General features: G+C 36.1%; 1 protein-coding gene across 11 annotated transcripts in view; it reads left to right on the plus strand.

Moving 5' to 3' along the window:
* Positions 1-15,277, plus strand: part of ASPH (aspartate beta-hydroxylase) — a 113,650-nt gene that overhangs the window by 83,354 nt on the left and 15,019 nt on the right. For all 11 annotated transcript variants that reach the window (XM_083823856.1, XM_083823860.1, XM_083823861.1 and 8 more), the window contains 3 exons: positions 3,690-3,788; positions 4,487-4,576; positions 9,166-9,303. In XM_083823856.1, the coding sequence (XP_083679982.1) occupies positions 3,690-3,788; positions 4,487-4,576; positions 9,166-9,303 (327 nt within the window). The remainder of the gene's footprint in view (positions 1-3,689; positions 3,789-4,486; positions 4,577-9,165; positions 9,304-15,277) is intronic.

Below are 15,277 nucleotides of genomic sequence, written 5' to 3' on the forward strand. Positions count from 1 at the left end.
TTCAAGTACTTCTTAACGCAAAGGGCATGGCCATTTAGGAAGAGAGGGCAGAGCTCAGGACCCATCCTAAAGAGAAATTCAACTATAGGCTCTGCTTCTTGCTGATTCCAATTCCTTTCTTTGTTGTTATCTAACTTTTGTATGTGGTACTTGTGAACTTGCCTGAGGAGCAAAAAGAGCAGTCGGACACTTTTCTGTGCAGGAGGATCTAGCCTCCAGATTTCCCATTTGCAGTGAGTCTGCTAGATTCTTCTGTAAAAGGTATCGATGTCTTCCTTTGCTTCGTGCTGTAACAGTTTGGTCTAAATTCAGTGTTGTCTGTATGTTATGCATGGGCTAACAATGTCTTTAAACTAAAAGAGGGGAGAATTAGATTAGAGGTTAGGAGGAGATTCTTCACTCAGAGGGTGGTGAGGCACTGGCACAGGTTGCCCAGTGGAGCTGTGGATGCCCCATCCCTGGAGGTGTTTGTGACCAGATTGGATGAGGCCGTAGGCAACCTGATCTAGTGGGTGGCATCCCTGCCTATGGCAGGGGGGTTGGAATGAAATGATCTTTAAGGTCCCTCCCAACCCAAACCATTCTATGATTGATAACTGGCTAGACTCTTCACAGGCACTCTCTTTTACTTTGGGATTACATCACTGTTTCAAACCAGACTAACTAGCTGACGTTATCTCTAAGAAATGCAATAGATGAATAGATGCCCAAGGAATCCTAATGAATGAAAACTTTCTGCTTTACATTTAATAGCTAGCTTTTTTTTTTTTGTATAGCCAGATTTAAATACTGGGAACCAATTAAATCATTTTAAAACTGTTTTACCCACTTTATCTTTGCAGCTGAAGTGTTATGATTAATTTTTTATTTCAAAAGTATTTTCTTTCTCTTAGCTTTAGAAGTGAAGTATATAAAATGCTGAACTTCAAGAGAGTTGTGTACTTACAGCTGTAGTATAGTATAATTTAACTGATACAAAATACACTTTTTTAGTATGCCTTTGCCAGACTTTCTGCTGAACAGCAAATGGAAAATGGTTTCCAACTGGAGAGGATTTCCATTTTGCCAAGTATTAACATATTTTCTTTTTGAACATTATGCTTAGAGGTATGGAAACATTATGTTAACAGTAGTCCTCATAGAATTCAGAGCTATTTTTGTTTTCAGAGAGCTACAGAGTATGATAAAACACTGTGGGAGAGAACTTTGTTAGCAGACTAAGTGACCTTTGCACTTTTTTTTGCCTGCTCTTCTGAGCATGGCTGCATTGAGGATGCATGGCTGCAAGACCTCAGTGCAGCAGTGCATAGACACACATAAGACAGCTCTGAATGAACTATCTCAGGTACCAGAAGAAAAATATCTACACAAACACAGTACTCTACCATGGCTAATTAGCCATTGATAGCCCCAGAGGTTAATTTCTATATTCATGATTAATATTTAATGGGCAATGAGCAGTTTAGTAAAACTTATTTTTAAACATAATTAATATTGCATGCAGCAACAGCAACAGAGTAATACAATTTACATTAAATACTTCCAGTGTAATTTCTGCTGATTGTTTCTCTTCAGTTCTCTTTGGGGGCTCTGAATGTAGATCTTGCCTTAATGCAACTCGGCATGGTTTAAATGAACTGTAATATAGAAAATTCTATTCTGTCTTAATTAATCAGATAGCTTTATCCTATAGTTAAAGGAAAAGTAATGAAATTATATGGTTAATAAATGTTTCTGTCAGTCATTTTTATTTCACCCTGCAGGTACAGATTTGTGGATCAAAATGATCCTACACAAAATACTTTAGTCAAAAAGTATAAGATTCATAGGGTGGTATCATATTAGTGGTCAAGCTCATCCTTATGGTGAATTGCCAAGTTCATTTTTTGCTAATAAAGTGCTGTATTATAGACATCAGATTCTCAAAATGATTGTTCCTTCATAGTAGCTTATTTTCGGGGGGGAAAAAAAAAAGTGAAATACTGCTATTTTTAACTCACAGCATTTATACCAACATAGCGATGATCTTGTTTTTGCTCAGATGTAGCCTGTGTGTAATAAGGTTTGAGAAAGCAGAGAAATTTGCCCAGAGGACTTGTTATGGGATTGCTTGTAATTATTTTGATTGAAGAATTAGGTTAGACAGTGACTAGAAAAGGCAGAGGGAAATGGCTGTAATGTATGCAGACATTTTATGCATGGCATAAGTTTGGTAGCTTCAGAAATGAATTTAGACAGGAAAAATTGCTCCTGTCCCTTGTTTTTTATTTAGTAACTGTGCTAGACAGTCAGCAGGTATCAGCCCCTGACTGACCTCCAGTCGCTCCCAGGCACTTGTGCAGATCCTCACAAACTGAGGATCTCTCCTGATTAAAATGTCCATCCTTATTTTGAGGGGAGAGGAGGTTTAGGAACAGATCTTGACCACATAATTGATATCAGATGGAACTACAAATTATGCTGAATGTGCATGTATATTATGTAAAATATTTATATATTCATATATATATATATATATATATACATACACACCATAAAAATGTGGAGCTGGAAAGTAGATCAAGACATTCTGTAATTTCCCACTTGATTGAGGCAGACCAGATGATCTTAAATTATCCTATTATTGTTGGGAGTATGTTTCAGAACTCAGACCAGCCAGCTTCACACTTCCTTTCCCTGAAATACACCCCCATACGGTGATCCTTTCCTACAGCTTTCCCTGTACTCAGAAATCTTTCTTTTACACAGTCTCCGTGAAATTCCCATCTGTGCCTAACTAACATCAGATTTCTTATTTGCTTATGGGTCTTCCTTTTCTGCAAAGTTATCTAAGTTAGTTTGTAACTCAGATATTATCTAAATGTTGACCTAGACATTCAGGGTACAAAATCTTACAGCTTAACTGAGCACCGTAGGTCTTAGTCAAAGAATGCAGCACACAACTATAGAAGAATAATTTATCCATCACCTTCTGGAAAAGTGAAAGCACACTGAATCACCTGAGGTACCCTATTAGTCCTTACATTACCTTCTGATAGTTTTCTCTTGGCCAAGAAAATGTGAGCTCTTCCAAATGAGTGATCCAGTTTACTGTCGTGCTGAGAATGGCCTTTACATTCCCAGGGTCTGTACAGTCCCATCTCGCGATACAAGCATTATTTCACAGTGTGTTTCTAAATAGCAGCTACTGTGCTTCTAAGCATCGTATATTCTCTGTTGCCAAGACTAGTTTACCACCAGCATAAACCTGTCTAATTTTAAACTATTTCAGGTATATTGCTACATTATGCTTCCCATGAATGTGCTGTAGACTTGTCCAAAGAGCAACTGCCTTCTTTTACATTAGACAAACCTGGGATAGTAAATGTTAATTAATGGTGTTAATTCTATAACTTAGTATGCTCTAACTCAAGAGAGGAGGTAGAGAAGTAGAGACAAGAAGAAAATAATGCAATTCAGAGGTGCCAGTTGGAATAATTTTATTTATGAGACTTCAAAATTTGTCTTGTAATAGGCTATTCTGGAGAAAGATATAAGTGAAAGAGTAGAAGTACAGGCAAGCCAAGAATTTATCTGAGTGTCAGTGATGGAAGCAAATTTCATTGCATCACTAAATAGTAGTATGTACACAGATTTGTTGATTTTTATAGATTCTTGCACGGGTATTTAATTCATTTGCGCTCAAACAGGTTCTACGACTGGCTCCAAATGATGGCTTTGCCAAAGTACATTATGGCTTCATCCTGAAGGCAGAAAACAAGATAGCAGAGAGCATACCCTATCTAAAGGTATTTTTCTTTTCTCATTTAAAGTAGATCTTTTACCAGTAGAAAAACATAATCAGAATGTATAAAATGTGCCAAGCTAGAAGCATTTTAATTACAAATTACAGTTTAAGCTAAGCATTGGTGTTGTATTGCTCTATCACTGCCAACAAACTGGAACAAGTTGTATACTGATATTTATCAATTCATAAATATCAAGTAACTGTTTTATTAGTCAGATAACCCTAAACACACAGCTATGATTCTCAAATTCTTTTGAGGCTGGCAATATGCTGCAAAGTAAAGGTTCTTGAAAGATCCAGAGAGGGCATGTATATGTTTGAGTGTTTGGAGAGAAATACTACAAATAAAAGCTTAATTTAAAATAGCCGTCTTTCTAAAATGCTTGTATATAGGGTTGGGGTCAAGTATCAGTCTTTGAATACACCTCTGTCTTGGAGTGAATGGGGGATTTGGCAAACTGATAGAATGTCAGTGGCTTTTTACTCATACGTTGTATTCATTCAACCTAAGTTCCTAGTTACCATGGTAGTTATATTTTATAGCCAATTTCATAGCCTGTCACTTGAATAGAGTTGATAAACTGTATACAGTGACCAAGTGAACACTGTTGAAAGTCCTATTAAAATTCTTTTAAACATTATTTTACATATGTATTATTATAATTGTTACTATTAGTTTTATTACTATTATTATTTTAGGAAGGACTGGAGTCTGGTGACCCTGGCACAGATGATGGACGCTTTTACTTTCATCTGGGAGATGCCTTGCAGAGAATAGGAGACAAAGAGGTACACATTTAATATGGTCTTAATATAAGTCTGAATTTCTGGTGGACTGCAGAATCCAGAAAAACTTTACAGCATGGGCCCAATGTCGAAAAGTCATTAGTCCCTTTGAAATAACAATCCAGCGTGTGTGTAGAGGTCAAGATAAGCAACAGCAGAAAACCAAACCAACAACAACAATAAAACCTGCCATTTGCATGGTTATACAATCTCTTAGCATCCCTTATTTTTCCATAGAACTAGCCAAAACTATTGAAGCTTACATGGAGCTATTAGTACCAAGGGATGGAGAAACACGCACACACACACTAAAAAATCAGAAATTCGTTGAATGCATTTTTGAAGTCTGTTTTCTGCTCCTACCACTTTTTGACAAAGATTTTTCCACCAGAGTCAAAATGCAGTGACTTAAATATGTCACTATATAGAATTTCTCTCATAACTCTGATAAGTGTTCTGTAAACGTTCTCTCTTTCCCAAAGTGGCCATGAGCATCAATGTCTGTGATACAAAAAGACCGTGAAAGGACTGAATGTGTGGGCTGTTATGATACTTGTTCAAACATTGAATTCATAAACAGATCAGAAAAATAGAAATTTGTTCAGCAGATCTTTTGCCCAATACAAATATATGCTCCTGGAAACGATAAGCTTTTCTAATTTATTAGTTGAGGAAAGCCAAATTTGAATGTGTGAATTAGTGCTACTGTCATAGTCGAGAAGCAAAGGGCATTTGTTGAAAACTCTTGCTGGTAATGAGCTACACTATGGGCATGAATTTAATAAAAACAACAAAACAACAAAAAAAGCCACCCTTGTGCACAGGTGAAAAATGTGGAAAAAAATAAAAATGTGTAGTGGTAAGAAATATGAAAATTGTTGCTTAACTAGTTTTCTAGTAGTACATCTGAAATATCGATAGGTAAAATACTGTAAAGAATGCTGACCACTTCACAGAATCACAGAATGATTGAGGTTGGAAGGGACCTCCAGAGATCATCTAGTCCCACCCCCCTGCTCAAGCAGGGTCACCTAGTGTCTTGGACCAGTAAATAGGCAGTTCTCCAGTAACAAATCAGACAAAGGGACTGTCATAAAGCCTACGTATGTGTTCTTTCTTGAGCCTAGTTCATCAAATTATTTTCATATACGTAGAATGTGGAACTTTTAGTACACTTTAAACAGATTATATGTCTAGAATATTGGAATGTAGCCATACCTGAATTCTAAGTTAAATCACCTTCTTTGAAATTACAGTAAAATATTCTTCCAATGAAGTTTCTTGAATTTAAAAGTTAATTTTCAAGTGAGAATTAGGTGGCCTCATTTTACACAGAGTCTGCTTTATCTATCTTTCTTTCTCTCCTTCACCCCTACCCCACCCCCACATCATTGTCTGTCCTTGTCTTAACAGAAAACCAAAAAGGAAATCCCTTAATACTTCCATGGCATATTCCGGGTTGAATGATTAAGCCTAGAGCATCCCATTACAAAATTTCACTAAAGATACCACACAGATGTAATTAACATACATCAGCGCAATCCCTGAGATAACTATGTGTTAATGTTTATGGACTTGATGGTCAAATCTTCTGTAGAAGAAGCTTTAATCAATGGCAAATGAACTTCTTGGGATAGTGGAGACTGTTAAATTTATCTGTGGGAAGTTAAAACTTTTTTTTTTAACTGACCTTCATAGGCTTACTGAACTTAAAGATTTAATCAAGGAGACAGATCAATATTCAAGCAACATGTAAAATTGCTATCACTGAAGGTTTGCTGAAGGTAGATATTCGTCTATTAGAGCTAAATTAGGAATTATGAAAGTGGTCTTGGTAAGTTGTAGGGAAACAGCATTGAGTATATAACCTTTCCAACTATAATTTGGTAAAGTGCCAAATTGATTAAAACAACAACAGAATACATTGTAGAAGGTATTGCAGAACAAAGTGTTGTTCACAGAGAATGTATGAATTGAATGCTTATCAGACAATTTATTTCCTGGCAAATAAGATATACTCTTGTGTCTGTCCTGTACAGGACAGTGGTCATTATTTAGTCTTTCCACTGCCAAGATCTGCATGTGAAGAGAAAGGTTCTTTTATGGAAACTCAGGACTGGAAAGGATGAGTGGGATAATTGTACCCTATACCGTCAAAGGCAATCTCATAGTACAATTCTTCTAATAAATAAGGATTAACAATATTATATATAATGATTATAGCTGATGGATCTTAAAGAACAGCAACATTCATACTTATCTGTCAGTGGCTGAGAGAAGCAATTCACCCCCCTTCTCATTTGAGCTAACTCCAAACACTGCAAATAAATTCATACAGTGAGCCTAAACAATCTATTGTTACCCCATTGCTATTACAACTTATGTCTTGAGGAACGTATACTATAAGTCATAATGCTTCCATTTCAGAGGCTTAACCAAGATATGATCAAGCTTTATAGATATACTGTGTATTACCCAAAGGTAATATGTAATTTTTTTGACCAATACATTTTAAGAAGCTTATTTAGAGAAAAAGATGAAATCTTCTATATTGTCTGCTGTTATTCTGTTTATCCACGGTGCTTTTCCTTACTTCAGATACATAGAGTAAGACAACATTCTACTGCAACCTTTCCTTCATACTTCAATAGTCATAAATATCAGAGTACCACATTCTCTGAAAGCTTGGAGAAAATTTAGACTCTCAAAAATAATCTATGGTTACAGTATAAAAGGTTATGCAAATATTTGAAAACAAAAATACCATAACTTATTTCTTACCTTGTATCTGAAAGAAAAGATCTATAGGTAAATGTATAAGATGACACTCGAGGTTTTTTTTAGAAATAATCTGTTATGTGAAGAATTTTCAGTAGTTTTTGTTTACTTTACTGTATGATTGCTAATACAAAGTAAGTCATAGTAAGACACAGTGTTCTCATGACAGCTTGTATCCAAAAAATATTTTGGTTTTACTTCTACTTTACTGGCTTCAAGGAGGGCATAAATAATATGCAGATATGAATGTCTTCTCCTAGAATAGGCTTATTTGGTTGTACATTTTACTTTCCATTAACACACATACATGAGGTGATTCTTCTTAACTTAAAAGTTAGTATTGTGCTTTTTGCCTCAGTAAGCCTTTAATAGTTTTTTAGCCTTTGTATCAAATGTGGGCAGATGAATGGACAACTGGCATTTGCTCTTGAATTAGAATAGAAGAAGGGACTCTGAAATGCAAGTAATAAATAGTCATGCAGGGGAACTACCATAAAAGAGGACTGTTGGGGATAGTGTTTTTCAGTTGTTTAGTCCAGATTTGCAAGTTCCTGTTGGAAAGAAAAGTGTAGAGTTTGGTTTTGTGTGTGTGTGTGTTTTGTTTGTTTGTTTTCTTTTCTTTTGAGAACTTGGCAAGGAGGTGGGTACAGCCAGGGAAAGAATAATAATGTGTGGGAGAGTATGAACTGGAAGTACAAAGTTGATATTATAGGCTGTCTAATGTGGAGCGAGACAATAAATATCAGATTAGGTGAAGAAGTGGGAGAGCTTGGTCTGAGTTTGGATGTGTGACACTTCGCTGAAGGAGATTTGGAAAGGGAAGGTGTGAATTTCAAGTTGTATAGCTAGAGAGGGACTCTGGACGATCCCAGGTAATGAGGTTTTTGGATGATTTCTGTTTAGAATGGAAATTGCTGCCTGCTTCTTTCCTGTTTTGAATTTCTTGTCCTTCTATCTCCCTGCTTAGCTGACCTGGCATATCTTTTTTTTTTTTTTATTATTATTATTATTTTTGTTTTTGCATTGTCTTTAAAAAAAAAAAAAGCAATGCTGGACAGGAGGGAGATATTTGTATGTAGCTTCCTCTGTTCGTGGACCACTGTTACTCTTGTTTGACCTCTTCTTTCCAAGCATTATCTGCTTTCTTTGCAGGAGCTCCTTTTGCAGCTGATATAGAATGGTAAAGCAAGTTGTGGAAAGGGAGAGTGAGATGAACTAAGGCCTGGCATTGAGCGTCAGTAAGCTTTTACTACATGAAATACGGGGGAAATAAGCAAAATGAGTAGCATCAGCTCAGTTCTGGTGTGAGAACAAATATTTAAAGAAAACTCAGAAGTATATATGCAATCATATAACAAAGTCAGCACTGTTTTCATTGCCACAGCATCCCTGTTGGTAGTAGAAGGGAGCCATTTAATTTTTATTAAATTATTAAATTAAATATTTAATTCATAGGTAAAAATGAAGCGTTGAGAAACCAGGGCTGACCAAGAAGACAAACAATTGTATCTCCCAAGTCCAAGGAGAACACCTAGGTTACTAACCGATATTGTGGTGTGAATGACTGTGAGATTATCCTGTTTTGCTAATGTTGAGCCAGACAGCTGTGTCTGACTGATGTATTTTAGGATTGTTGGTTTTTAGGATTGTTGATTTTCATTTTTTCCCCCCTATTTTTCCCCCTTATTACTGTACGTTAGGAGGATATCCCCAGCATCCAAATAGATAGCCTATTACCTTACCAAAGGAGCCTAAGTTTTTCTATGGCATGTTAGCTGATATGAATTTGTTTGATAACAAATGCAATCTCCTAGGCATACAAGTGGTATGAACTTGGATATCAAAGAGGTCATTTTGCATCGATCTGGCAGCGCTCCCTCTACAACGTCAAGGGACTGAAAGCTCAGCCTTGGTGGACAGCGAGGGAAACTGGTTATACTGAACTGGTGAAGGTAAGGAAGTTTGTTTCTGTTTACTTCAATTTCTTTTCTTTTTTAATAACAACTGTAATCTAAGGTGCAAAGCAGAGAAAATACTCATAAGGTCTGAATTGCTGCCTGTGAGTACCATACACCAGTCTCAGACTGAGCCCAAGTTTTAACTAAGATACTATAAAATGAGCTTAGATGTTTTAATAATTGATGATGAGGACATTACTAAATACAAAATTTTCATGGTAGACTACTGTAATGTTTTAAATGCAAAATAATGTCAAACTCTGCTAATGGCTGGGACATCCACTGTGAATTTTTTAGTTAGTCAGAAAAAGCTGTGCTCTTTGTCCCTTATATAATACTTGGTGACTTCTTTGGGATCTCTTAATTGCATAAGATAAACAAGTGTAAACTTGTCTCCCAGTGATGGATTCAGCAAAAGATAATGACATAAAAAAACTTTAAAGAACTAAAATTCTATTTGATATAAAACATGTAGTTTGTTTACTATTCATAGTAATAATTTATATTTTCAAAATTGCATATTTTTGAAACTAGAGATCCCTAGGCAAATCTTTCATAATTTGAAAATAATAATAACAGTAATAATTTTTTTTAAAAGGGGAGGAAGTACCCATTTTGCATATGCTTTGAATATTAACGTGGTTTAACAAAATTCTTCTGCACAAATAATTTAAAAACAAATGCTTCTTTGAAGAGACAGTTTCACTCAGTGTGTTTGTTTCATTATGCTTAGTTACATAACATGTTAGAAACCTACTGTGAAAGAATTATTATTTTTAAAGAAATTTAAAAAGTTTACTCCTTGTTATGGTTCTGATGGCAGTATAAATGAGGTTAGGAAACTTAGATTAAAGAGTAATTACTCAACTGTAATCTCACTCTTGGAAAAAAAAAAAAAAAGCTTTGTGGACTAGCATGTGGTAAAATTTGAAACGTGCATGTGTTCGACTCATTCTTGAGGTATGTGTAAAAATAAGTACTTCCTGACATAAAGGAGGTAGAGGGACTTGGAGCCTCTTGTACTGTTGCCAAACAAAAGGAAAAGAATGCAAATCATATTAATAATGTTTTAAAGGTGTCTGCAGTGATGTTTTAGTGACTCTTACATGTAGAGCATCCAAACCTCTAAATCACAGAGGTAAAGGTGTGTGCCCCCCCCCGCCATTGGTGGGAAGCGACAGTCAGCTTTGAAGGATGAAAAAAATTGAATTTCCTATTATAAAATGGCCAGGGCTCCACCTTGAAAGAATTTTTTTCAGATGTATGGGACCATATGTAGAGGACTTGGTTTGGATCAGCATTCTGCATGTCTCGTAGAAGAACATTTTAGATGAACCACATAGTTAGAAATTCACCCTGATCTCCACAGCAAAACTGCCTCTCATAGGTGCTGCTTTAATGTTTCTTATTCAGTATACCAAAATAAGAATTTGAAAAATAAAACTGGAACTGCTGTGTTTGAAGCTTCTTTACTCCGTTGTACTAAGAGTTTTTGTGTTAAATTTTATGTGTTTTATTAGTAAGGTCATCAAGTCTGACTGCTGATTTATTTACATATGTATCTCAATTTGAGGGGCCAACAAGTTTTACATTTTTCAAGATACCTTTCAAAGTTGAAAGTATAAATCCAAACTATAAGTTATCAGAAAAAATATATATATTTGCATTGTTGTGTTTCCCCCATAACTCAAAAAGTACTTGAATTTGTGCAAGAGAGCAGGCTCAATTCTAATACTGATAAACACTTGCAAGTGCAAATTTGAAGTAGCATTCTGCACAAAGTAGAAACAATCTTTGAAGACATTTGTTTTATTGATTTCTGAAACATTCAAGCCTCTGTATGTGCTTTAGTTATTAAGAAAAAAAATTCTACATTCCGCACAGCAAAAAACAACCAGCAATTATTTCTTGCTACTTCATCTCTTTACATTCCTCTTCCATTCGTGCAGAATGTGTGGGAAATGCTTCCAAATCCAAATGATGGAAGTTGACATTGAAAATTTCTCCATGAAGGACAAAGCATTGGAAGCCTGGACCCTCTCTCCCTGTATTTCACCATTTGTTGTTGAATATGAACAAACTCCTTTCGATATTTTGGTAGCTTAACAATGCTAATGGAGGATTTATTTGTGGCTAGCAGAGGCGATGCTAAAGGTTCTCTGCCATACTCTGATAGCTCTGTCTTTGCTCATTCTGTTAACCAGCACAGCTGTAGTCAGTAACGTGTTAGAGCACAGACCTGGCTTGACTATGTTATAAAGAATGAGAATGTCTCAATAACACTTAAAAGGAGGTGTATGATGGTGGTAAATCCTGGTTAATGTTACTATGCTGGCAGCAGTAGATCTCTCTCGCTGCCTGTTAATGCTTAATTTTTTTGTGTGTTGTGTTATTATGTTATTTTTGTAGTTTTCTTGAAAGAATGGGAAGGAGGGCCTGATTTCTCAGAGAACGGAAACTATAAACCTTTAAATTAGGAAACATATCAAGTGATTTATGTAGATGTGTTCTGCTAATTTTCTGATCTATGGTAGTTCAGGACTTTGGAGAGTCAAGAAACTCTTGTTTGAGCTCAGCTAAAAGGAAACCTTGCTTTTATCTTAGAAAACCTATCCTCCTCCCTTGGGGCAATTAGCTTTCTTCTGCAAGTGTTACAGAGTCATTGCATCATCTCTGGTATCTTTTATGGAACCTTGGTAGAGCATTCTTTTGTATTCTGGTACTCAGTTAATAAATGAATAAATAAAAGCAGCACAAAACTATTGGATCCTAGACACTTTTCACCAGGCTGAAAACAATGCATAGAAAATGACCTAGGTAAATTTGTCCTTTTTTTATGTTGTGTCTTTTGATTTTGGAAATGACCCAGAGGATGCTTTGCCAACAGCATACTACCATGAATAGCTTATTGATTAAAGTAGATCTTGTGTCATCAATTTTCATTGATTGTTTAGATTTTATTAGTTAAAAATTTCAAGTGCAGCAAGAAAAGCACAGAAAGAGAATGAAAGTACTGGCAACAGCACAATCCATGTTTTCTGTAGACTGACAGCTAGGGCTCAATTGTTTGGCTACTAAAATCTAAACCTTCATATTTGATGGCAAAAATTAACTAAACTGTGCATTTAAAGTGTGGCTGGATGCCTTAAGGAAGCCTTGCGTTGAAAAGAGCAGAGATAATGCTTATGCATGCTGATGTTTAAGCACTGTGAGTGACCAGATTAGTGCAAGGACCCTATTTGGGATGGCTTTAAATACTGACCCTTGCCCAGAGGTGTTGGAGGTCCCCAGCCAATGCACTGTAACGGTCATGAATACTTTCTTACTCTGTATTGGTAACAAAGTGAAATGGAGTGGAGACACTACCATGATTTTATTTTATAGTCCAATGGATTGAAATGCACATGTGGTCAGTAGTTATGCCTCACGTGAGGGGTAGTAAACTCTTAATCTCTGTCTGTGGCATTTATGACCATACCTTGAAAAAGGTTTGACAGCACAGAATAAGGATTTTTTAATATAATACAGTCACACATAAAAATAAAGCAATATTAAGAAATCCCTATTTAAATACAATAATTTCTTTGCCAATAAAATCTACACTATTACCAGATGTAAAGCAACTGTAAACTTACATTATTGTTAGGAACTGTGTTTAAAAAGCCATATGGAGGTTTATGGGAATCAGCTGGTAGGAAACAAGTACATATGCTCCAAGTGCTGCTTGCCACCTGATTCTTCACTTGAAATCAAGACTTGCACCAAACACAATATGAATCTGTTGCAGCCTGAGGCTTGCGTCCCTACATATTATGCAGCATGAGCGTATTTAGCTTTTTTTCTGTAGATGCTAGCTCTTGGTTCAGTAGCCTGAAGTCCACGTCCTGGACTTAGCCACTATGTTTTAATGGTGTTATCCATTCCTGCCCTTTGATGTTGGCCTAAGAGTCTGTAAAATCAGGGATATCAAGGCTGAGCTGTGTTTGAACCCGTGTAACTCTCCCCTTCCTTTCTACATAGGAGTTGCCTATCGCTCATAGTAAAGCATTATCAGTATGTGTTACAGGTGGGGGTCCAGTTTCTCATGAGTACAGAGAGACTATTGATTTCAGTGGCAGTTGTATCTAAAACCGTTGAAGAGCTGGCTCAAAATCAATGATATGTATTCAAATTGCTTTGTATCCAGTGTACTAGGGAAGGAGCTTTAAAAGGCAAGGACAAACACACAACTTTGCAGGTTGACTTTCAGCCTGTCACTTGTGGAAAATTTAGAGGTGACAAAGCTGCCATTATGTGCATCTCCTTGCACCACCAGTGCTGTTCATGCATCTTTTTGTTTGTGTGGGTGAAAGCTCCTTCTTACCTTCTTGTTTTTCAGGAGAAGGGTTAGGAGTTTGAGGAAACAGAGAAGCACTTGTAATGTCTTTCAAAGTTTTCCAATTTTGTTGATCTGTATCAGTTTAAATTGAAACCTATATAAATGCAAGTTTTTCATTTCTCTTTCTCTTCTTCATTTCTTCTTTCTCTTCTGCAGCCAGTACAAATTCAGGTATGCAAGCTGGTATTTCCTTGTGTAGAAACGATAGTGCTGAATCAGTACCAGCGCTGTTCCCCTGTTCATCTCTGATTAGATGGAAATTTTCAGTCTGTTTTGTAACCTGCATTTCAGAAAAAAAACAGTTTTAGGAAGATATTCTTGAAAATGTTTCTACTTAATGTTAATTGTTAAAGGAGTGTTATGGGAACTCATCAGTGGGAGAGAAGAGGATGAATGCAGCAGGAAAAACAATGAGTGCTTTTCCCCTTTACTGATGGATGAGAGAACGCAATTTGCTAGGTAGAAAAAGAGTACTGAAATAACACCAGCACAATCCTAATTTTCATAGATCTTAGCCTTTTTAGGCTTGCTGTACTGGGAGATGGTCACTGTATTATAGACATCATGTTCTAGCCATGGCTGTTTTCAGAACCATTTATGATATATCAATGTACCACCTACTTTGCAGGATCAGCTTAACTTTTAATTGAAAAAAAAAATGAAGTGGAAAATGCAACTGTTTAAATGGTGAAAAGCTAATAACCATATGGCTGAAAAGGGGCAGTTATATTACCTCGTCTGACCTGTGTTACAAAGATTTTGGAGTTTTACTCAGCTTTACGCATCATATAAAGAGGCAATGTGGGAACACACTTTAGCCTATTTTCAGTTTGAAATTGATTGAAAGTGTCTTACAGAAGCGCTTTGTTCAAGAGCACAAAGGAAAAATGAAAACTATTCACCAAAAATATGGTTTAGTGAGTAACGTAAGCAGCTGAGAAATGGAAGTCACATCATTATTATCCAGATCCATTGTTACACAGTGGGTTTTTCATTTATCTTCCTGTAACATTAAAATGACTTATTACTGGTAGAATACAAGGTTTCTAATGTACCTGATTTCTACAAGTAGAATGTCCTAAGGCAGCAGAGAACAAAAATCTTAATTCCACAGTCTTGTGGGTTTGGTATGTATGAAGTACACGGCAGCTTACACATTTTTAATGGTTGTATCCATAAATTGTCACCTGGCATTTCAAGTTGTATTTGATCTCTTCCAATAGCATTAGAATGTGCAAGCGAATCTTCGCAAACCTTTCTGAAGGTTTAAATCATAACTGTCAACTTAAGTAGCATGTTTGCATTTGTCCTCTTTGAACTAGGATGTTCTGTCAACACTTGGAGTTTCAGGTTATGTGAGTGGTTTTCTAGTCTCAAGAGTGCTTCCAGGTAGCATGTGCTATGTTTAAGAAGATCAATACTCTTCTTAGCTTGCAACATAAAATGATCTGTTAAAGAGCCCTTAGGCTAATCAGAAAGCAAGTTAGTGAGGCCTAATCTGCAAGAGGCTGGGGATTACTGAAATTTTACAATACAAATGTAACTGAATCTGAAGAATACTATGAAAGTTGGGTTTCCTGCCTTAACTTG

The sequence above is a fragment of the Anser anser genome (assembly GCF_964211835.1).
Source record: "Anser anser genome assembly, chromosome: 2".
Taxonomy (NCBI): Eukaryota; Metazoa; Chordata; class Aves; order Anseriformes; family Anatidae; genus Anser; species Anser anser.